Source organism: Balaenoptera borealis (assembly GCF_965194805.1).
Source record: "Balaenoptera borealis genome assembly, chromosome: 9".
NCBI classification, from domain to species: Eukaryota; Metazoa; Chordata; class Mammalia; order Artiodactyla; family Balaenopteridae; genus Balaenoptera; species Balaenoptera borealis.
In genome coordinates, this window is record NC_138873.1 from 25,751,437 (window position 1) to 25,777,020 (window position 25,584).

The window sequence follows — 25,584 nt, forward strand, 5'->3', positions numbered from 1 at the left end:
CATATGACCCAGCAATTTTGCACTCTTAGGAGTGTACCCAGAAGAACTGAAAACCGGAATTTGAACAGATACTTGTATGCCAGTGTTCACTGCAGCAACTAAAACAACAGTGTAATAAAAAAAAAAAAAAAAAACCTTTGAATTGGGCAGTTTAAATGGGTGCATTGCATGGTACGTGAATTATATCTCCATAAAAGCTGTTAATAACCAGAGGGCAGACAGCAGAAGCAAGAAAAACTACAATCCTGCAGCCTGTGGAACAAAAACCACATTCACAGAAAGATAGACAAGATGAAAAGGCAGAGGGCTATGTACCAGATGAAGGAACAACAAAAAACCCCAGAAAAACAACTAAATGAAGTGGAGATAGGCAACCTTCCAGAAAAAGATTTCAGAATAATGATAGTGAAGATGATCCAGGACCTCGGAATAAGAATGGAGGCAAAGATTAAGAAGATGCAAGAAATGAATAACAAAGACCTAGAAGAATTAAAGAACAAACAAACAGAGATGAACAATACAATAACTGAAATGAAAACTACACTAGAAGGAATCAATACCAGAATAACTGAGGCAGAAGAACGGATAAGTGACCTGGAAGACAGAATGGTGGAATTCACTGCTGTGGAACACATTAAAGAAAAAAGAATAAAAGAAATGAAGACAGCCTAAGAGACCTCTGGGACAACATTAAACGCAACAACATTCGCATTATAGGTGTCCCAGAAGGAGAAGAGAGGGAGAAAGGACCAGAGAAAATACTTGAAGAGATTATAGTTGAAAACTTCCTTAACATGGGAAAGGAAATAGCCACCCAAGTCCAGGAAGCGCAGAGAGTCCAATACAGAATAAACCCAAGGAGAAACATGCTGAGACACATAGTAATCAAAGTGGCAAAAATTAAAGACAAAGAAAAATTATTGAAAGCAGCAAGGGGAAAATGACAAATAACATACAAGGGAACTCCCATAAGGTTAACAGCTGATTTCTCAGCAGAAACTCTACAAGCCAGAAGGGAGTGGCATGATATACTTAAAGTGATGAAAGGGAAGAACCTACAACCAAGATTACTCTACCCGGCAAGGATCTCATTTAGATTTGATGGAGAAATCCAAAGCTTTACAGACAAGCAAAAGCTAAGAGAATTCAGCACCACCAAACCAGCTCTACAACAAATGCTAAAGGAACTTCTCTAAATGGGAAACACAAGAGAAGAAAAGGACCTACAAAAACAAACCCAAAACAATTAACAAAATGGTCATAGGAACATACATATCGATAATTACCTTAAACGTGAATGGATTAAATGCTCCAACCAAAAGACACAGGCTCACTGAATGGATACAAAAACAAGACCCATATATATGCTGTGTACAAGAGACCCACTTCAGACCTAAGGACACATACAGACTGAAAGTGAGGGGATGGAAAAAGAGATTCCATGCAAATGGAAATCAAAAGAAAGCTGGAGTAGCTATACTCATATCAGATAAAATAGACTTTAAAATAAAGAATGTTACAAGAGACAAGGAAGGACACTACATAATGATGAAGGGATCACTCCAAGAAGAAGACATAACAATTATAAATATATATGCACCCAACATACGAGCACCTCAATACATAAGGCAACTGCTAACAGCTATAAAAGAGGAAATCGACAGTAACACAGTAATAGTGGGGGACTTTGACACCTCACTTACACCAATGGACAGATCATCCAAAATGAAAATAAATAAGGAAACAGAAGCTTTGAATGACACAATAGACCAAATAGATTTAATTGATATTTATAGGACATTCCATCCAAGAACAGCAGATTACACTTTCTTCTCAAGTGCGCACGGAACATTCTCCAGTATAGATCACCTCTTGGGTCACAAATCAAGCCTCAGTAAATTTAAGAAAATTGAAATCATATCAAGCATGTTTTCTGACCACAACGTTATGAGATTAGAAATGAATTACAGGGAAAAAAATGTAAAAAACACAAACACATGGAGGCTAAACAATACGTTACTAAATAACCAAGAGATCACTGAAGAAATCAAAGAGGAAATCAAAAAAACCTAGAGACAAATGACAATGAAAACACGATGATACAAAACCTATCGGATGCAGCAAAAGCAGTTCTAAGAGGGAAGTTTATAGCTATACAAGCCTACCTAAAGAAACAAGAAAAATCTCAAGTAAACAATCTAACCTTACACCTAAAGAAACTAGAGAAAGAAGAACAAACAAAACCCAACGTTAGCAGAAGGAAAGAAATCATAAAGATCAGAGCGGAAATAAATGAAATAGAAACAAAGAAAACAATAGCAAAGATCAATAAAACTAAAAGCTGGTTCTTTGAGAAGATAAACAAAATTGATAAGTCATTAGCCAGACTCATCAAGAAAAAGAGGGAGAGGACTCAAATCAATAAAATCAGAAATGAAAAAGGAGAAGTTACAACAGACACTGCAGAAATACAAAGCATCCTAAGAGACTACTACAAGCAACTATATGCCAATAAAATGGAAAACCTGGAAGAAATGGACAAATTCTTAGAAAGGTATAACCTTCCAAGACTGAACCAGGAAGAAACAGAAAATAAGAGCAGACCAATCACAAGTATGAAATTGAAACTGTGATTAAAAATAGTCCAACAAACAGAAGTGCAGAACCAGATGGCTTCACAGGTGAATTCTATCAAACATTTAGAGAAGAGCTAACACCCATCCTTCTCAAACTCTTCCAAAAAATTACAGAGGAAGGAACACCCCCAAACTCATTCTATGAGGCCACCATCACCCTGATACCAAAACCAGACAAAGATACTACAAAAAAAGAAAATTACAGACCAATATCACTGATGAATATAGAGGCAAAAAATCGTCAACAAAATACTAGCAGACAGAATCCAACAACACATTAAAAGGATCATACACCACGATCAAGTGGGATTTATCCCAGGGATGCAAGGATTCTTCAATATACGCAAATCAATCAATGTGATACACCATATTAACAAATTGAAGAAGAAAAACCATATGATCATCTAAATTGATGCAGAAAAAGCTTTTGACAAAATTCAACACCCATTTATGATAAAAACTCTCCAGAAAGTGGGCATAGAGGGAACCTACCTTAACATAATAAAGGCCATATATGACAAACCCACAGCAAACATCCTTCTCAACGGTGAAAAACTGAAAGCATTTCCTCTAAGATCAGGAATGAGACAAGGATGTCCACTCTCAACACTATTATTCAACATAGTCTTGGAAGTCCTAGCCACGGCAATCAGAGAAGAAAAAGAAATAAAAGGAATACAAATTGGAAAAGAAGAAGTAGAACTGTCACTGTTTGCAGATGACATGATACTTTACATAGAGAATCCTAAAACTGCCACCAGAAAACTACTAGAGCTAATTAATGAATTTGGTAAAGTTGCAGGATACAAAATTAATGCACAGAAATCTCTTGCATTCCTATACACTAATGATGAAAAATCTGAAAGAGAAATTATGGAAACACTCCCATTTACCATTGCAACAAAAAGAATAAAATATCTAGGAATAAACCTACCTAGGGAGACAAAAGACCTGTATGCAGAAAACTATAAGACACTGTTGAAAGAAATTAATGATGATACCAACAGATGGAGAGATATACCATGTTCTTGGATTGGAAGAATCAATATTGTGAAAATGAATATACTACCCAAAGCAAAGTACAGATTCAATGCAATCCCTATCAAATTACCAATGGCATTTTTTATGGAACTAAAACAAGTCATCTTAAAATTTGTATGGAGACACAAAAGACCCCAAATAGCCAAAGCAGTCTTGAGGGAAAAAAACGGAGGTGGAGGAATCAGACTCCCTGACTTCAGACTATACTACAAAGCTACAGTAATGAAGACAATATGGTACTGGCACAAAAACAGAAACATAGATCAATGGAACAAGATAGAAAGCCCAGAGATAAACCCACACACCTATGGTCAACTAATCTATGACAAAGGAGGCAAAGATATACAATGGAGAAAAGACAGTCTCTTCAATAAGTGGTGCTGGGAAAACTGGACAGCTGCATGTAAAAGAATGAAATAAGAATACTCCCTAACACCATACACAAAAATAAACTCAAAATGGATTAGAGACCTAAATATAAGACTGGACAATCTAAACCTCTCAGAGGAAAACATAGGAAAAACACTCTTTGACATAAATCACAGCAAGATCTTTTTTGATCCACCTCCTAGAGTAATGGAAATAAAAACAAAAATAAACAAATGGGACCTAATGAAACTTCAAAGCTCTTGCACAGCAAAGGAAACCATAAAGAAGACGAAAAGACAACCCTCAGAATGGGAGAAAATATTTGCAAATGAATCAACGGACAAAGGATTAATCTCCAAAATATATAAATAGCTCACTGAGCTCAATATTAAAGAAACAAACAACCCAATCCAAAAATGGGCAGAAGACCTAAATAGACATTTCTCCAAAGAAGACATAGAGACGGCCACGAAGCACATGAAAAGATGCTCAACATCACTAATTATTAGAGAAATGCAAATCAAAACTACAATGAGGTATCACCTCACACCAGTTAGAATGGGCATCATCAGAAAATCTACAAACAACAAATGCTGGAGAGGGTGTGGAGAAAAGGGAACTCTCTTGCACTGTTGGTGGGAATGTAAATTGATACAGCCACTATGGAGAACAGTATGGAGGTTCCTGAAAAAACTAAAAATAGAATTACCATATGACCCAGCAATCCCACTACTGGGCATATACCCAGAGAAAACCGTAATTCAAAAAGACACATGCACCCCAACGTTCATTGCAGCACTATTTACAATAGCCAGGTCATGGAAGCAACCTAAATGACCAGCGACAGACGAATGGATAAAGAAGTTGTGGTACATAGATACAATGGAATATTACTCAGCCATAAAAAGGAACGAAATTGAGTCATTTGTTGAGACATGGATGGATCTAGAGACTGTCATACAGAGTGAAGTAAGTCAGAAAGAGAAAAACAAATATCGTATATTAACGCATGTATGTGGAACCTAGAAAAATGGTACAGATGAACCAGGTTGCAGGGCAGAAGTTGAGACACAGATGTAGAGAACAGACATATGGACACCAACGGGGGAAAACTGCGGTGGGGTGGGGATGGTGGTGTGCTGAATTGGGCGATTGGGATTGACATGTATACACTGATGTGTATAAAACTGATGACTGATTTTAAAAAAATAATAATAAAATAAATAAATAAATAAAAGCTGTTAATGAGGAAACAGTTTCAAAATATACATAAAAAAATAGTTATTGGTTTCCCCCCAGTTTTGAAACATTCTTTTATATTTCATAGTATGGTTTTCACTTTGAAAGGCTCCTGTGTTTTTCATAAATTAACTAAAAACAAAAACCAGTGATACCTCATGCTCTAAAGATGGCCTCATTCAGCCAGAGCGAGTTGATGCCTAGTTCAAACTTTCACAGACAGCTTGGGGTGACAAAAATTACCCAAGCCTGCTTCTCCTCATCTGGTCCTATGTCCGCCCCAGTGCTACACTTGTTCCTACAAACACTCTGAGGCTGGATGTAGGGATGTAGGTGAAACAGCCCATCCTGAATATGTGCATGCAAACGACACGCACCTATATACTCTTCAGAGCATGTCTAAAATTATCTTTTAATAAAAAATGTGCCTCTTACATGAAGTGCAAAAATTCTCAAAAATTATCGGTCAAATAAGTAGGAAATACAAATGTCTAACTGGAATGGTTACTTATATATCTGTGAACTTCTTAATGAATATGCTGGTAAGAAGATAAGAATCAGAAGAAGCTTTCAAAGCTGAGAAAACGTTAAGACCTCTGCTCTATTTGAGAACAGTGTAAACATTTTTTGGTGGAAGTAAGTATGTCTATTATCCCAACGAAACCACCAAGGCAGGCAAAGATTAGGCATTCCCTTTGCCTTCCGTATAGAGTTCGGTGAGAACTTTGCAGCTGCCTTACGAGATTCTTTTACTGAGAGTACTTTGGAATCATGGGCTGAGGGGCATTTATAAAAGGAAGGTCGAGTTGAGAGTGGGTTTTTAAATGAAATCCTTGGTCAGGACACGGGCAGTGTGTCTTGGCCCTGATGGTCCATAGGAATACTCCACCCTCTTAAGGTCCTGGTGGGTTGGTTCCAGTTCTCTGGAGTAGATGAAGCACAAGAGCAGTCTCCTTCCACAGTACACAGAAAGCAGCACGCAGTGTTGCTGGGTATTTAACGACCCTGGATCACAGGTGAAAGGAATATTTGAGTCTATGAACCAGGGGGAAAAAAAAAAAGAATCTGCAAGTGGCTTTGATCTTAGACATCAGTAATAATTTCTTTTAAAATTTGAAACCAACTATTTACCTTGGAATATGTTTTGGAACCTGAGCACATGCTCAGATACTGAAAGTGAAAAAAGCTAATGTATCTGCTGACATGAAGACCCAAATCATTAGCAGAGGTGTGACAAAGCCCTGGAAGTCACTGCTGGTGGCTATGCCGAGTTCTGAAATAATTTGTTAAACGTGTTAGGGGCAATCTGTTGGTGCTGGCGTATATCTCTATGCAGATTAATTTCTTACAAAGAACTGGCAAATTTGACAATAAAACAAAAGAAGGTATAATCTATTAATTTAAGGAAGATAATTTTCTTGATTTACCAGATATAGTTCACTGGTGATATTAATAATGCAAATAACATGATAGGTGCAATTTATTAAATGCTTTCTATTTTCCAGGACCAATCTCTTCTCATACATTATTTCATTTGATATATAATATCTATCTATCTATATATATATATATAAATTTGATATATTATATATCAGATGCCCCACTTTATTTTACCAGTGAGGAAAGTAACTTGAAAATGTTAAGTAGGGCTTCCCTGGTGGCGCAGTGGTTGAGAATCTGCCTGCCAATGCAGGGGACACGGGTTCGAGCCCTGGTCTGGGAGGATCCCACATGCCGCGGAGCAACTAGGCCCGTGAGCCACAACTACTGAGCCTGCACGTCTGGAGCCTGTGCTCCGCAACAAGAGAAGCTGCGATAGTGAGAGGCCCACGCGCCGCGATGAAGAGTGGCCCCCGCTTGCCACAACTAGAGAAAGCCCTCGCACAGAAACGAAGACCCAGCACAGCCAAAAATAAATATAAAAATAAATAAATTAATTTAAAAAAAAAAAGAAAATGTTAAGTAATTTGCCCGAAGTTATACAGCTAGAAATTGGCAAACGTCTTTTGGGCCCAAACTCCAGGCTTTTTGCACTCTGCCACACTGTACTTGCTTCTAATGTTGGGAAAAGATCCCAATCTATCATGTTCCTAACAGATCCTCTATTTTCATTCATCCTTCTGATTGGTCTCATTGAAGTGTTATTGAATTTGGGGTGACAAATTATAGTAACTATGACCTTTAACATATTCTGGCTATTTGGTTTTTTTTCTACTTATCTGTAACTCAAGTTCATTCTCTGTCTATGATTAAGATGTCCTTTACTGTCAGCAACAGGAGGATGGATCACTTGCTTGACTGGTTACCAGTGCAAGACTGGATACAAGATTAGCATAAAATGACCTTGAAAAGTACTTTCCATGTCTAAGATAATTTGATGTTTCTTTTTAAAGTAAACATTAAATACTTGATGTAAAACATTTAACAGTACTGAAGAGTATAAACAATATAAACAATAGCCCTGCTTCTCCCAAGCCCCAATGAGGCCCCTCCCAAAAAGACCCACTTCCTTCTGTGTATTATGTGGAAATGCAATCACAAACGAGATAATATGACATACATTATACTGCAACTAGGTGTTTTCTAAACAATATACCTTAGACATCTCTTGATATTGGCACTTACAGATCTGCCTCATTCTTTTTTAATAACTGTGCATATACCACTGCATGATTGTATTGTGATTTATTTAATTAATGTTTTATTGGTAGACACTGATATTTTTTCAATTATGAAAAAGGATGAAATGATGAAATAACACTTCTGTAAGAATATCTGTGGGATATGTTCCTAAAAGCAGAATAAATACATATATTAAGTTTGATAGATGTAGCCAAAATATCTTCCAAAGACAAGACGGGCCCGAGTCCCAGACCATCACAGAGCACTGGACGGCCTACCTGAGACTCAATGTAGGGGGAAGTCAATGAATCTTTCTTTCTTAAGTAATCAGTTGAGTTTCCTACTCTATGCAAACAAACCTAATCCTAACTGGTAGAGGCGAGGTTTTCTACCTGTATTTTACCTTCTGTTTTCCACAAAGGTACTGAGATAAATCTGCATTATCACCTTTTGGGGTGTTTAAATCATAGGGCCAAAACCTGAAGCTGGCAACAACATACTTGCCTTCTGGTTCTATATTCACAAAGTCAGAGCTTCTTCCAGAGGCTATGGTCCATTTCCGGAAGGTGATGGGAGGAGGAAGCAATGAGGAAGAGAAGGGAGATGCCCTGGCTGGGCAGGGGATGGAGGTCTGCGGCTCCCTGCTACCTGGCAGCACCTGGAGGGTTGGCAGGACCCCGGAGGAGGACACAGGATGTGCATGGGGGCCCCCAGCCTTGCCAGAACATTCCAGGCCCCACCCTGGCAGGGAGGTAGAAAAATCACGGGACCTCCCAGAAAGGCTGTGAAGTGGGACAACGGGGGCACACTGGTGACGTGAGAGGTGAGGGGCCTCCCTATCCAGATCCCACATAAGCTCCCACTTCTAGTTTTACCCTGGCATGGGGACCTGAGGGCTAGCAAAGATCAAATGTCTGACCAGTTAGGCAGGCTGGAGGTCTGGAGGCAGATTTGTTTTAATTTAAATAAATAGATATTTCTTGCACAATTGAGATTCATACTAGCTCTACTACCTTTTACGAAATTTGGTACTTCATAAATATCAGGTTGCTTGCAATAAGCCTCACACTTGGTCACAGTCTCAAGATCCTCACCAAACACCACCAGTCTAAGGAACAGCAATCCCAAAGCCACATGCCCGTGCCCCTCTGTCAATGGCTGCGGGAGGTTGGCTCTTGCTTTCTGGTCCCCAAGGAGCACCTTACACAGATGCCACTTTGCTCTATGCAGAATCAGACGCATTGCGGCAGCTATCACAGCTCACATCCAATACCATCTCTATAAAACCCATGTTTGTCTGAAGGTTTTCAGACTTCCCCACCAGAAGAAACTTTAATTGCTTTCGAAGAAAAAGCTCCCCTGAATCATGTGGAATTCAGGAGGCTCATTTCAACTGTATGTTAGCTGTCGGGAGGACAGGAGCCCCTGAGAAATACCAAGTGAGGCTGACCTTAGCCAGGAGGGCAGACCCTGCTAACAAGTCAGGGACAAATGCTCGATGGGAGTTTTGGGGAAAATAAGGTTTGAAGCTTTTGACACAGAAGTTAATAATGAGTAAAATATCTGGGTTATGACTCCGGGAGACTCTTTCTCTTCTCCCCTTCTCCTGTTTTGGCTTTCATAACTTTCTCTTGGGTGAACAAAGGAAATCTGCCATCCCCTTGTCTCACAGGTACAGATGTTTCTCTTTCACTCATCTTTCATCTTGGAGGTGACATGTGCAAGGGAGGGAGAGCTCTGCCTCAGGCCAGACGTGGACCCAGCATCCAGTCGCTTCGGCTGACCCACAGCGACAGTCAGTGTGAGCCACTAAACCACTAAACCATAGTGGTAACTGAAGAGAATCAGCTCATTGGCAGCAGGACCACAGAGTGACGGGTCTGTAATTCAGATACAGAGACCAACTCCTAACTGGTAAAAGCGCTGTGGAGGTCACCAGAATCAAAAAGACAAATGACTAACAATTTGGTTAGAGACAATCACTAAAAACTGCATTTGGAAACAACCGAAAGATTCTGAAGTCTCTTTTCAATGTATTGATTTCTACATGTAAAAATTAGTGTCACAGCATGTTGGGTCTGACGGGACATTTTATAGACCTCTAAAAGTTGAGCAGTTTGCAACATTGATGGGGCCACATTCTGGTCACATAAAACATTCACAAAAGTGCTGTTGTGCACGTGCTACAAATAAGTATTGATTTGAAAGACACAAAAACACAAATGTGAAGCTTTGCTTCAAATTTTGTAAAAAGACTTTGCTAGGATTATGTTTCCTAATTCTCACAGGAAATGAGGCAGGCCCTTTGGAAGTCATTCTTTACCACTGTGACAACTCATTTAATCTGGAATTACTAGGGGATGTTGTTTGTAAACATGAATTTATCTGAGAGCTGAATCTTACATACTTAAATGCTGAAACTTCTGCAGCCGAGTTATTTTGTATGGATAATTTTAACTTTAAATAGAAGGCCCTAAATATAATTTTACCATTTCTTGATGACTCAAGGCCATCATTACTGCAACCAGGGGCAGTGCTGTGATCTGATACACAGCTGTTTTGGGGGATCACTGATGGGTGCCAGACTCTCTGCCTTGGCACCAGGCACATCAAGCTGGTCAGAGCAGGCTGCCAAGCTCCTCTCTGCAAGAATGCTTCCAGCTGGGAAGAGGCACAGGATCAGAGGCCCTACCAAACTCCTTCCAACTCAGGCTTTACCCTTGATTCTTTCAGCATATGAACTATTCATAGCTTTAGGAACCAAAAAGCAAGTTCATCAATCTACAGTCAATAAATATTTATTGAGGATAAATCATGCATATCTTGCACCCTTAGGACATAGCACAGTGAAGTTTCTCTATAAATGTTGACTGAAGAAGCACTTGCATGTGTGTGTGTGTGTGTGTGTGGGTGTGTGTGTGTGCGTGTGTGTGTGAGAGAGAGAGAGAGAGAGAGAGAGAGAGAGAGAGAGAGAGAGAGAGAGAGAGAAACAAAAAAGACATACACAAAATACATACACTGGGAATGTTCAATAAAAGATTATAAAATCTAATGATGGTGGTATAAAAGATATTAGGGAGAAATATAATTTTTAAGAAGAGTATTTATACATTTTTCTAATTTTTCAATGAAACATGATTTTTTGGTGTGTGTGTATATTCCCTCACACAAATCAAATATCCAAACTCTATTTTTTGTATCTAATTCCAAAAAGAAAAATATTGAGAAAGAATGTTGGGTAGCCTTAAAAATTGGTATTTTCATGCCTTAAAAAGAATCACAGTGCAGTTAGGAAAGTTGAGAAATTATATGCATCTCTTCTAACCACTAGGTAGGTCAGAGAGTTACTGAGCAGTCAGGATTAGAAGTGCTGTATCTCTGCTGGTGCCTGCTGCTACAGTATTGGATCATTCTCATATTAAAAAATGTTCTTCCTTAAATATACCTGGATCAAAGTGGTTTTTTTTGTCCTTTTGACAAAGAACAATCTGATCAGCTTCTTAAAGATACCTAAGCTCCCTTTTAACAACACAGCAGTCCCTTCTACCAAGTTCCAGGAACTGGGCTAGAATTTTTTTTTGTATTTGTGTGTGATGTGTTATTTGTTAGAAGATCAAAAATGGGGTAGACAAATGTAGGAAGTATCACGACAAACACATGTTCAAAGCTCAGTGGTGGGGGGCTTCCCTGGTGGCGCAGTGGTTGAGAATCCGCCTGCCAATGCAGGGGACACGGGTTCGAGCCCTGGTCTGGGAAGATCTCACATGCCGCGGAGCAACTAAGCCCGTGTGCCACAACTACTGAGCTTGCGCGTCTGGAGCCTGTGCTACACAACAAGAGAGGCTGCGATAGTGAGAGGCCCGCGCACCGCGATGAAGAGTGGGCCCCACTTGCCGCAACTAGAGAAAGCCCTCGCACAGAAACGAAGACCCAACACAGCCAAAAACTAAATAAATAAATAAGTGAAATTATTAAAAAAAAAAAACTCAGTGGTGGAAGAGCAAGCGGTGATCTTGGCTTTTGACGGTTCTATGTTGGTCCTCAGGGTCAGTCCTTTCTAGTCCTGAGCACAGGCCCAGGGAGGTCCATGCACCTCAATATCCTGTGGTCAAGAGACCCTTGAATTTCAGGGGAAGGCACAGTTGATCACCCTGGGGTCAGGCAATCAATTATTCCTGCCATAAAGTTTTTGCACCCATTAATTGCTTTCTTTCTGTAGCGCTGTGAGATAATAGAAAATATATACATTGGTCTCTGCCCCCAGTTCCTGGCACAGAGCTCCTAAAACCCTTGTGGTTTCCTAAGTGATAAGAACACTAGGAGCATCTCTTGTTCTAATATGTGTCTTTGATCTCATCCATGACCCAGGACTCCTAAAACTCTTGTAAATTCCTAAGCAATAAGAACACGAAGAGCACCTTTTGTTTTAAAGATGTTTTGGTTTTAAAGTTTTGAGGCGACTCTGGGTGGGCTCCTGGATGACTCCTCGATGGGAGTAAAGAATTTTTGGTTCCACCCCCATCACCCCATCGTCGAGAAAGGGGCGAGGTGCTGAAAATGGAGTTAATAACTGATCATGCCTGCATGAGGAAGCCTCCATAAAATCCCAATAGTAGGGGGTTCGGGAAGATTCCAGGTTGCTGGACACATCCACACCGGGAGGGTGACACACCCCAACTCTATGGGGACAGAAGCTCTTGCGCTCAGGACCCTCCCAGACCTCACCCTACGTATCTCTTCATCTGGCCGTTCATCTGTATCCTTTATCATATCCTTTTGTAAACTGGTAAATAAAAGTGAGTGTTTCCCTGAGTTCTGTGAGCTATTCCAGCAAATTAAGCAAACCTAAGGAGGGGGTCATGGGAACCTCTGATTTATAGCCAGTCTGTCAGAAGCACAGGTAACTTGTGTTACCTGGGCTTGCAGCTGGTGTCTGTAGTGGGGGTAGCAGGTAGGTAGCGTCAGAACTGAGTTAAATTGTAGGACACCCAGCTGGTGTCAGAGGCTTGCTTGTTGTTTTGGGGGAAAACTTCCACACATTTGATGACCAGAAGCATCAGAAGTACAGTGTTCTGTGCGACCCATAAAAGAGGGAAGAAACACAACAGGAAAGAACTGGGGTTTTCTCTACATAGAAAGGAAAAAGCTGGGTTCTCCCTTTATGAGTACCTTTCAAGAAAACAATCTTTAAATTAATTATTCCCTGTGTGAAATGCTGCTACCCTGTATTCTTTATCTCCTTCCTCCACCAAAATCCTAGGTGACGATCTTCTGCCCTTCAATAAAACTAGTATAACTCTTTGGTATACTTTGGCCAAGATGCCCACGGCACTCCTGTTTAAATTACGGTCTGGGTCACAATGTTGACATTTGACAGACAGGAAGGGTCTGAGATTGGAGAATGTGATGTTGCCATAGTATACTGGAGTATCACACACACACCGTTTGAAGTTCAAGGACAGCCTGCATCTGCTCCAAGACCTCATTTGAAATAATTTACATGTCAATAAACCAAAAGTGCAGTGCTCTATGATTTGTAGACATCAAGGCGTAGAAGCGTAGGAAGAATTCAGTGTTTTGAGAATCACAGATTGTCATTTTGTTTCAGTCAGCGGCAGCTTTCTAGAATGCAGTTACCTCTTACCCTTTACTCTGCACCATACAACTTTATCAACCTCACAGTGTATTCCAGCCATCAACTGCTGTGCACTTCAAACAAACCACCACCAGTAAGTTACGTTCCTTTGCTCTCTTTAAATATAAGAAACCCAAAGACTCATTAAGATGCTCTGAGCACTTCAAACTTCACGCACGCTGGTAACGGCCCCTTAAGCAAGATGTTCTGAATATTCTTGTTGACTATGTAGCAAAAAATGATTTACACACCTGAGCAGAAGGTGGAGGCAAAGTTCTGGAGGGCCGCGTCCACCTCTTCCACGCTGGGCAGGGCCAGGAGGCGCGGCAGGAGGCTCTCCAGGGACTGCACGAACAGCCGGGCGCTGTGCTGATCGGCTTCCTGGTTCTTCAGTAGCTTGAGAGACAGAGCCGCAGCCCGCAGGGACCTGTGGCCCAGGCAGTCCCGGGGGGTCTGCTCCTCGTCAACTAGAGAACAGTTGTCGGACCCGATGTCCGACACGTCAGACCTCCCCGAGTCCTTTTCTGCTGCCATCGAGTACTGATCACAGGAATCAAATTCTGTCCGAGAGAGGTCTTGGTCGTCTACGCTGAAATTGCTCTCACTGTACCTGGATCCGTAGGACCTCATCCTGCAGTCAACGGACAGGAAGTTAGTTATATCGGGGTAGGCAACCATGTGGCTCCTTTGAACCACATCTGGCTGGTCCACGGCTTCTGGTTCTGACACTTTACTCAGAGTCTCCTTGCCCTCCTGGACGGCTGGCGACTTGAGGCCATTCTTGTGGTTTTCGGGGTGGTCCTCGGGTGTGGTCTGACCCAACTCTCCCTCCAAAGTGGTTTGACCCGTGTCCGTGGTAACGCTGATGCTGATGTCAGGGCTCCGCTCGTTCCCCGACTCCCAGGGCGTGTGTTCCGAGGACAGGACTCGCCGCTGCCAGCGGAAGTCAGCCTCGTTGATCTCCATGGAGTCTCGGCTCGACTCGGCCCCGTCCTTCAGCTCCTCCAGGCGCAGAAGCAGCAGCTGGACCTGACTTTCGCTCAAGCCCTTGCCCTGGCTGAGCTCTTCTAAGGCCCCAAGCAAGGTGCAGACGCAGGACACGGCAGCATAGCAGGCTTCGATGCCACCCTTGATGCATGCCTCGGTCATGCCATCCATGATGCTGAAAGCGTTCAAAGGAGAAGACGGCATCAATACACGAAACAGAGAAAAATGCTCCAAAATGAGTAAGAATTGTTAGACTGGTGAACAGTCTAGTATTCAAAACAGATACTGTAATTTACATGAAATCTGGGCAAAAAAAATAAAATGAACAATAAGTGAAACAAACATGCTAAGGCTGGAAAGTGGCCCACCTTGAATCACACTCTCAGTTGGCTGGTTTATTTGAGTACAAATAAAGATTGTGGATGGGAATTTATAATCTTCACAAGGACAGGCACAGAATCATCTCACTTTTGTATTATGTTCAGTTTTCCAAAGAGAAGACATTTATAATGGCTATAGGATAATATGGACCTTCCTCTATAAAAGAACTGTATTTCTGAAGAGATGCATGTGACTACAACTATTACAAATCAGATAAGATTCCATTTCCTAGAGGGGCTATATGTAAAGGAATCATATAGCTACAGTACTGTAAATCAAACAGTTTTTCCCTAAAATAACCCCTTGAAGAATTTTTGGACATTTCATTTGGTACACTTTTTTCTTGAAGTCAATATGAAAATATGGGAAGTTATATGATTCTAATAAATTGAGATGAGACCTCTCCTATGGCCTGCAGGTACATTATTAGTCTCATTTCATATAATATAGATTCAAACAATTTCAGGGATTTGGAAACAACGTTAAGAATATTCAGAGAAGCAGTCTTCACCAATCAATACAGACCCAAAATGAGAAAGCATCTTACAGTTTGAGAAGATCCAGATGAGACTTTCTTTTTGAAATTGATCTTTTTTTGGATTCGGGTTCAGTGGAGCTGGGTCCTGCCAAATCACAGAGACGCTGAGGGCTCCCAAGTAGCTTTAAGAAGAAGGAAAAAAGAATAACAGAAAAGTGAATATCATTAAAAAAAAGCGAAAGAACCATGAGATCAAAATAAACATGTACAATCTCTATTGCATGATACAGTCTAAGGAGAAACACAACTATTTGGAATTCAAATCTTAATAAATCTGACCTAGGTGTTCTTGACTTGGAATGTACATTGGGTTCCTGGCTCCCCAGTTCAGGACTGGCTTAGACAAAGAGTATCCCCTGAGGGATTGTTTCAAAATTTTTTATAGCACAGAACCAAAAAGCACCTGCATCTATGTTCTTTAGTAAGACTGGCCTGTAATTTAACTTCCTGATCCTCTCCCTGTCTTATTTTGCTATCAAATCGGCTAGCTTCAAAAACTGGGTTGAGAAACCAGTTCCCTTTCTATTCCCTGGAAAAGTTCATGTATTATTAGAACTAACCCATTCTTCGAATGTTGGTATAACTTGTTTCTAAAGCTGTATGGGGCCACTAATTTTTTTTTTCTTAATGGAAAGATTTTAACTACTGATTCAATTTCTTTAAAGATGATAGGACTACTTAGGTCCTCAATTTCTTTTTGAATCAATTTTTTAAAGGTTGTGTTATTTCCTAGGGATTTATCTATTTTACCTAAGTTTTCCAATTTACTGGCCTAAAGGTGCCTTACAAGATATCTTCCTTATTTCTTTAATATTTGCAACATCTATGGTTATATGCTTTTTTTTTTTTTTTTTTTTTTTTACCATTCTTACTTCTATTTATTTGTTTTTACCTATTCTAGAATTTTCAATTGCTTTTGCCAGGAGTTCTTCGATTTCCTTAGTCTTTTCAGAGTCCTGGTGTTTTTCACTTTATTAATTCACTATATTACATTTGTTTTTTATCACATCAGTACTTACTGCTTTTATGCTTATTTTTCCTCCTTTCTACTTTTTTGAATTTAATCTTCTCTTCCTTTCCAAACTACCTAAGTTGGAGAATTAGAACATTAACTTTAGGCTTTCTGTTTTTTGATGTAAGTCATCGAAACTATAAATATCCTTCTATGCACTGTTTTGGCTGTATCTCACAAGTCTTCATGTATAGAATTTTCATAATTTTTCAGTTCAAACTAATTTTTATTTCCATATGATAGGCGTCTGTACAGAAAATTTCAATTTGAGACTAAGAAAGACTGATTAATTAAGTATATTGAAGCAGACATCCTACTGCTATGTCCATTATTTTCAAAGTGACTTACACTTGCAAGAAAATGTATATCAAGTATAAAAGGTTACATGTTTTTCTCTTTCCATATTTCTTTCTTCTGCCAGAAATTGGGAACCTCTGCTCTCTTGGAGGCACAAAGATGAAGCTTCCACTTTTTTTCTTTGACATCAAAAAAGGAGTGATAATGCCAGAGGTCAAGGCAGTCTCTCTGTTTCTCTCCCCCTCTCTCCCTCTGCCTGCCTGCCAGGCCTGCAGCCAAGTGAAGTGGCTACGCCTCTGGGCCTCTAGCTGTCCCATCTCTTGTTAGAAGGACAAGTGCATTTCAGGGCCACAGGAGTGGGAAATCTCACTTTCTCTTGGGATCCCATTACATTCCCTAATCCAATTTTACCAGTAATAAATTAGATGACATATTTTAATTCTCACATTAATCTTGTGTTTATTTCTCAGGTGCTTCAGAACCTGGAGCAAAAGGAGACTGAGTGGTCAGGCTTCTGAGTACTCTCAACAAATACTTAAAGAAAAGCAAGACATGTTTAACCTCAGCTTCTTCCGGTGGGAATGAGGAACGTGGTGTCAGGGGCTAGGGTGTCACAGGTCTGATAAAGACTAGGGCTTCCTTCTAAAGCCGAAACGTGGGAGAAAGAAAAGGAAGCAAGGTGTTCTTTTTGATGATGGAATGTTTTGGGGGGGAAAGTAGAAGCAAAAAAGAAAATGTACTTTGAAAAGCAAAATGTCCTGTATGCCTTTGATTAATAGGCACAGAACACACATGGCGGAGTGACAAATTAGAGAGAGAACAGGGAAATAACACACCAGGCGTTCAAACTCCAAAAGGGTAAACAAACATGCTGGGCGCCAGTGGTTTTCTCTGTGTGCATAAGCCCTGCACATCTTGGTTTCTAGGTTACCAACCTTCCCAAACTATTGGTATCGCCACAGTAAGTGGAGGCAATGCTTCTGAGAACAACGTGGCCCACGTGAGTCTGCCATGCTCCGCGGGGCAGCACGGCCTGGACGTGCTCCCCTGGTGTCACTTCCAGCCTCGCCCTGCAAACTGACCTTGGGAAGCTAGCAAATCTATGAAAAGGGGAAACCACAACTAATTTCCTTTGCAGTACTGAAGAAGTTGTTATTGAAAGTACACTGAGAACTACACACCTTGTAGGCAAAGTATTTACTTGGCATTCGGCTATCAAGTGGCTCTACTGTGGGCAATAATCACTCCAGTGCCTGTCAGCTCTGAGGGGGAAAGAAGGGGTGCTGCTGCTTCAAAACACCCTCTTGGCAGATATTCTGTCTTCGGGTTTCTCCGTCATTCAGTCAAAATGTACACTTATTCTCATTCAAGCACTGTAGTGTTAGGTACCGGGGGAAACACACAAAAACAATGTACACAAAACTATATTTAGGGAGACAAGAAGCTTGTTCCACATTGTACTGTGAAGCAGTCAGTGTGATGAGACATATAATCAATGGCTAAATGGTGGGATGGGATTTACAAAAGAGCGAAATCAATGGCCTGAGGAAGCAGAACCATAAAGAAAGAGGATTTTAACAGAGAGGCAGCTGTAATTAGAACATCTGGGTTTATGTTTTAGTCATACTGCTCACAAGGACTCTGGACAAGTAAACCTCTCCTCATGAAGCCTCAGTTTCCCAATCTGGAAAATGGGCATAATATTATATCCCTAAAGGAGTTTGTAAATAAGCTAATATGAAGTGCCAGCAGTGTCTGCCTAGCTTATTGTGATCAACCACTTAAATGGGTGAAGTGGAAGTGTGGCCAATGGGCATAGAACAGGGGGAGCTAGAATAGAAGCAGGAAAGTAGAAATTGAACAAAGCAGGGTCAGTTAGATGGAATGAGGGTCCATCCTGGGAAATGACGGAACATGAGAATGATGACAGATCTGGAAACTGGGCAGAGTATTTCAGACTTGATGGGAGAGGCAATAGGCACCATTAAAGAGTGGGAAATTAACAGTGGCGATTTACGAACATAAGTCTAGGAAAATAAAAGGAAGAAACAAAGACAGGCAGGAGACAAGGAAACCAGGTCGAATGGTGCACTGCTTTAGGCAGGAGGTGATGAGGACCAGCTGTTTTCAGCCTCTGCATGTTTTTCTCTTCCTCAGGGTAGCAATAAGTTTACCAGATATTTGTTTATCACTTTAGAGACTCACAAAGTACTTATACAAACTTTACTGCACTTTGAACTGGCAATCTTTGGAATACTGCCACTATGTACAGAAAATAAAATGGTAAGTTCAGAGTTAAAGGATTTAGCTACTATAACCTAGCTGATAAGTGAAAGAGAGAGGATTCATACCTTGACTCAGACCCAGGTTCATTAAAGGGGTAGATGAACAGTGCTAGGAAAGGAGTCGCTAGAATCATCTGCATTGTAATATGAAAATCAAGTCCAGTGAGAAGTGTGTGTAGGGAAGACCATAGGCTTAGGGTCAGATGGAGATCTGCACTCTTTCTCTTTCTTTTGACCCTGGGCAAATCATTTGACCCCTTGAAGTCTTAGTTTCTTTGTGGAAGGGTAAACTCCTTTTCCCTGGCTTCATGTTTCTATGTGCTGGAACATCCAGTGGAATAAAATTCTGGGTATTCTCCCTTTCACTTCTTCCCAGTGGAGGGAGAGTGGCTGATCTGACTGGTGAATTTAGAAGAGATGAGCATGTGTGGTGGCCCCTGCCACTCTCCTCTTCCTGGAGATCCGCCTATTCAAAGAAAGCCCACCCCTGCTCCTCCAGGCTACAAGTTTCATAGGGGAGGGGCAGGTCCCTGGGGGAGGGCTCTCTGGGTAGTGCCAAAGTCATCCAGTCTCTTTGGACTCCAAAGCTGTATTGTGTTCATCAACCTAGCAGTGATCAGATATCAAAACTGACCCTTTGATCTCATTGCCTGAAGCTCTGTTGGGGAAAAGTAATGTTCGTCATTGGTATACCACCAGACAAAGTTATTGTGAATATTAAAGATAATGTATGTGAAATGCCTGGCATTAAGTAGGTAAGAAAAGATGGTCATTATTACTGTGGGCTCATAGATTTTCTTAATCAGTAATTAAACCTGGATTGCTCCTTCATTTCTGGAAATGCTGGGCAAGAACTTTCTATTATTGATTAGAGTCAAATATCATGAAAACAACATCAACAAGCAATTCAAATTAAGCTTTTTAGAAACTGGTGAGTAGCAAATATTGCTCAAGGGAATTTGGGGGATTTTTTTGGTGTTAGGTACCAAAAACCAGTGTGATTTGACCTTCATGAACAAGTTCACAGGTACAAAAATGTTGATCACTTTCCTCTTTGGTTGAGAAGAAAGCAGAGAAATCCTTGTTTGAAGTATCTTCAAAATAACTCCAATTCCTCCTCAAAACCATGGGACAGGTATTTAGGCTGGATGACTTTTGCCTCATGATGTATGGGAGAAATAAGGCGTTAAGAATAAATGGGGAACAGGATCCCTTTTAGCAATCAGAGATGGGTAAAGCTCTTTTTGGGATAATGTACAACCTGAGTATAAAATCATTTTGAAATCCAATTCTGGCAAAAGTGAATAAACATATACATCTGTGGGGGTTTCCGGAGTTTGGAGAAAAAGCTACAAAGATAAAGTACACCAGCAATGGTATACTGATGCCCTATAATCAAAGTCTACATTTTTGTCAGCACTTAAAAAATTTACAAGAATCTATACACTGGTTGGTTCAAGATGGCAGAGTAGAAGGACGTGCTCTCACGCCCTCTTGCGACAACACTGGAATCACAACTAAATGCTGAACAATAATCGACAGGAAGACACTGGAACTCACCAAAAATGATACCCCACATCCAAAGACAAAGGAGAAGCCACAATGAGACGGCAGGAGGCCCGCAATCACAATAAAATCAAATCCCATAACTGCTGGGTGGATGACTCACAAACTGGAGAAAAATTATACCACAGAAGTCCACCCACTGGAGTGAAGGTTCTAAGCCCCGCATAAGGCTTCTGAACCTGGGGGTCTGGCAATGGGAGGAGGAACTCCTAGAGAATCAGACTTTGAAGGCTAGCGGGATTTGACTGCAGGACTTCGACAGGACTGGGAGAAACAGAGACACCACTCTTGGAGGGCACACACAAAGTAGTGTGTGCATCGGGACCCGGGAGAAGGAGCAGTAACCCCATAGGAGACTGAACCAGACCTACCTGCTAGTGTTGGAGGGTCTCCTGCAGAGGCGGGGGGTGGCTGTGTCTCACCGTGAGGACAAGGACACTGGCAGCAGAAGTTCTGGGAAGTACTCCTTGGCGAGAGCCTTCCCAGAGTCCGCCATTAGCCCCACCAAAGAGCCCAGGTAGGCTCCAGTGTTGGGTTGCCTCAGGCCAAACAACCAACAGGGAGGGAACCCAGCCGCACCCATCAGCAGACAAGCAGATTAAAGTTCTACTGAGCTCTGTCCACCAGAGCAACAGCCAGCTCTACCCACCACCAGTCCCTCCCATCAGGAAACTTGCACAAGCCTCTTAGATAGCCTCATCCACCAGAGGGCAGACAGCAGAAGCAAGAAGAACTACAATCCTGCAGCCTGTGGAAAAAAAAACCACATTCACAGAAAGACAGACAAAATGAAAAGGCACAGGGCTATGTACCATATGAAGTAACAAGATAAAACCCCAGAAAAACAACTAAATGAAATGGAGATAGGCAACCTTCCAGAAAAAGAATTCAGAATAATGATAGTGAAGATGATCCAGGACCTCGGAAAAAGAATGGAGGCAAAGATCGAGAAGATGCAAACATGTTTAACAAAGACCTAGAAGAATTAAAGAACAAACAAACAGAGATGAACAATACAATAACTAAAATGAAAACTACACTAGAAGGAATCAATACCAGAATAACTGAGGCAGAAGAACGGATAAGTGACCTGGAAGACAGAATGGTGGAATTCACTGCTGTGGAACACATTAAAGAAAAAAGAATAAAAGAAATGAAGACAGCCTAAGAGACCTCTGGGACAACATTAAACGCAACAACAATTCGCATTATAGGGGTCCCAGAAGGAGAAGAGAGAGAGAAAGGACCCGAGAAAACATTTGAAGAGATTATAGTCAAAAACTTCCCTAACATGGGAAAGGAAATAGCCACCCAAGTCCAGGAAGCGCAGAGAGTCCCATACAGAATAAAGCCAAGGAGAAACACACCGAGACACACAGTAATCAAATTGGCAAAAATTAAAGACAAAGAAAAATTATTGAAAGCAGCAAGGGAAAAATGATAAATAACATACAAGGGAATGCCCATAAGGTTAACAGCTGAGTTCTCAGCAGAAACTCTACAAGCCAGAAGGGAGAGGCATGATTTACTTAAAGTGATGAAAGGGAAGAACCTAGAACCAAGATTACTCTACCTGGCAAGGATCTCATTGGATCCTTGAGAGATCCTCAAGGATCTCTCATTCAATGGAGAAATCCAAAGCTTTACAGACAAGCAAAAGCTAAGAGAATTCAGCCCCACCAAACCAGCCCTACAACAAATGCTAAAGGAACTTCTCTAAGTGGGAAACACAAGAGAAGAAAAGGACCTACAAAAACAACCCCAAAACAATTAACAAAATAGTCACAGGAACATACATATGGATAATTACTGTAAACATGACTGGATTAAATGCTCCAACCAAAAGACACAGGCTTGCTGAATGGATACAAAAACAAGACCCATATATATGCTGTCTACAAGAGACCCACTTCAGACCTAGGGACACATACAGACTGAAAGTGAGGGGATGGAAAAAGATATTCCATGCAAATGGAAATCAAAAGATAGCTGGAGTAGCAATTCTCATATCAGATAAAATAGACTTTAAAATAAAGAATGTTACAAGAGACAAGGAAGGACACTACATAATGATCAAGGGATCAATCCAAGAAGAAGATATAACAATTATAAATATATATGCACCCAACATAGGAGCACCTCAATACATAAGGCAACTGCTAACAGCTATAAAAGAGGAAATCGACGGTAACACAATAATAGTGGGGGACTTTAACACCTCACTTACACCAATGGACAGATCTTCCAGACAGAAAATTAAAAAGGAAACACAAGCTTTAAATGACACAATAGACCAGATAGATTTAACTGATATTTATAGGACATTCCATCTAAAAACAGCAGATTACAACTTCTTCTCAAGTACACAAGGAACATTCTCCAGGATGGATCATATCTTGGGTCACAAATCAAGCCTCAGTAAATTTAAGAAAATTAAAATCATATCAGGCATCTTTTCTGAACACAACACTATGTCTTTTTCCACAGTGAAAAAAATGTAAAAAACACAAACACATGGAGGCTAAATAATATGTTACTAAATAACCAAGAGATCACTGAAGAAATCAAAGAGGAAATCAAAAAAACCTAGAGACAACTGACAATGAAAACACGATGATACAAAACCTATGGGATGCGCAAAAGCAATTCTAAGAGGGAAGTTTATAGCTATACAAGCCTACCACAAGAAACAAGAAAAATCTCAAATAAACAATCTAACGTTACACCTAAAGGAACTACAGAAAGAAGAACAAACAAAACCCAAAGTTGGGAGAAGGAAAGAAATCATAAAGATCAGAGCAGAAATAAATGAAATAGAAACAAAGAAAACAATAGCAAATATCAATACAAATAAAAGATGGTTCTTTGAGAAGATAAACAAAATTGATAAACCATTAGCCAGACTCATCAAGAAAAAGAGGGAGAGGACTCAAATCAATAATATGAGAAATGAAAAAGGAGAAGTTACAACAGACACCCCAGAAATACAAAGCATCCTAAGAGACTACTACAAGCAACTCTATACCAATAAAATGGACAACCTGGAAGAAATGGAAAAGTTCTTAGAAAGATATAACCTTCCAAGACTGAACCAGGGAGAAACAGAAAATAAGAACAGACCAATCACAAGTATGAAATTGAAACTGTGATTAAAAATAGTCCAACAAACAAAAGTCCAGGACCAGATGGCTTCACAGGTGAATTCTATCAAACATTTAGAGAAGAGCTAACACCCATCCTTCTGAAACTCTTCCAAAAAACTGCAGAGGAAAGAACACTCCCAAACTCATTCTATGAGGCCACCATCACCCTGATACCAAAATCAGACAAAGATACTACAAAAAAACAAAATTACAGACCAATATCACTGAGGAATATAGAGGCAAAAATCCTCAACAAAATACTGGCAAACAGAATCCAACAACACATTAAAAGGATCATATACCACGATCAAGTGGGATTTATTCCAGGGATGCAAGGATTCTTTAATATATGCAAATCAATCAATGTGATACACCATATTAACAAATTGAAGAAGAAAAACCATATGATCATCTCAATAGATGCAGAAAAAGCTTGTGACAAAATTCAACACCCATTTATGATAAAAACTCTCCAGAAAGTGGGCATAGAGGGAACCTACCTCAACATAATAAAGGCCATATACGACAAACCCACAGCAAACATCATTCTCAATGGTGAAAAACTGAAAGTATTTCCTCTAAGATCAGGAACAAGACAAGGATGTCCACTCTCACCACTATTATTCAACATAGTTTTGTAAGTCCTAGCCACAGCAATCAGAGAAGAAAAAGAAATAAAAGGAACACAAATTGGAAAAGAAGAAGTAAAACTGTCACTGTTTGCAGATGACATGATACTATACATAGAAAATCCAAAAGATGCCACTAGAAAACTACTAGAGCTAATCAATGAATTTGGTAAAGTTGCAGGATACAAAATTAATGCACAGAAATCTCTTGCATTCCTATATACTAATGATGAAAAATCCGAAAGAGAAATTAAGGAAACACTCCCATTTACCATTGCAACAAAAAGAATAAAATACCTAGGAATAAACCTACCTAGGGAGACAAAAGACCTTTATGCAGAAAACTATAAGACACTGATGAAAGAAATTAAAGATGATACAAACAGATGGAGAGATATACCATGTTCTTGGATTGGAAGAATGAATATTGTGAAAATGAATATACTACCCAAAGCAATCTACAGATTCAATGCAATCCCTATCAAATTACCAAAGGCATTTTTTACAGAACTAGAACAAAAAATCTTAAAATTTGTATGGAGACACAAAAGACCCCAAATAGCCAAAGCAGTCTTAAGGGAAAAAAGCAGAGCTGGAGGAATCAGACTCCCTGACTTCAGACTATACTACAAAGCTACAGTAATCAAGGCAATATCGTACTAGCACAAAAACAGAAATATAGATCAATGGAACAGGATGAAAGCCCAGAGATAAACCCACGCACCTGTGGTCAACTAATCTATGACAAAGGAGGCAAGGATACACAATGGAGAAAAGACAGTCTCTTCAATAAGTGGTGCTGGGAAAACTGGACAGCTACATGTAAAAGATTGAAATTAGAACATTCCCTAACACCATACACAAAAATAAACTCAAAATGGATTAGAGACCTAAATATAAGACCAGACACTATAAAACTCTTAGAGGAAAACATAGGAAGATCACTCTTTGACATAAATCAAAGCAAGATCTTTTCTGATCCACTGCCTAGAGTAATGGAAATAAAAGAAAAATAAAAATGGGACCTAATGAAACTTCAAAGCTTTTGCACAGCAAAGGAAACCATAAACAAGACGAAAAGACAACCCTCAGAATGGGAGAAAATATTTGCAAATGAAGCAACGGACAAAGGATTAATCTCCAAAATATATAAACAGCTCATGCAGGTCAGTATTAAAAAAACATACAACCCAATCCAAAAATG

The 25,584-nt window shown here is 40.2% G+C and overlaps 1 protein-coding gene and 1 long non-coding RNA gene across 6 annotated transcripts in view; one reads left to right on the forward strand and one right to left on the reverse strand.

Moving 5' to 3' along the window:
* LOC309635029 overlaps positions 1-25,584 on the forward strand; it is a 207,757-nt gene that overhangs the window by 107,519 nt on the left and 74,654 nt on the right. The window lies entirely within an intron of this gene.
* ARFGEF3 (ARFGEF family member 3) overlaps positions 1-25,584 on the reverse strand; it is a 202,022-nt gene that overhangs the window by 71,480 nt on the left and 104,958 nt on the right. For 2 of the 5 annotated variants that reach the window (XM_082405594.1, XM_082405593.1), the window contains 2 exons: positions 15,458-15,570; positions 13,794-14,704 (listed from right to left, as the gene is read on the reverse strand). In XM_082405594.1, coding sequence (XP_082261720.1) covers positions 13,794-14,704; positions 15,458-15,570 — 1,024 coding nt within the window. The other 3 variants (XM_082405597.1, XM_082405595.1, XM_082405596.1) reach the window with 3 other exon arrangements.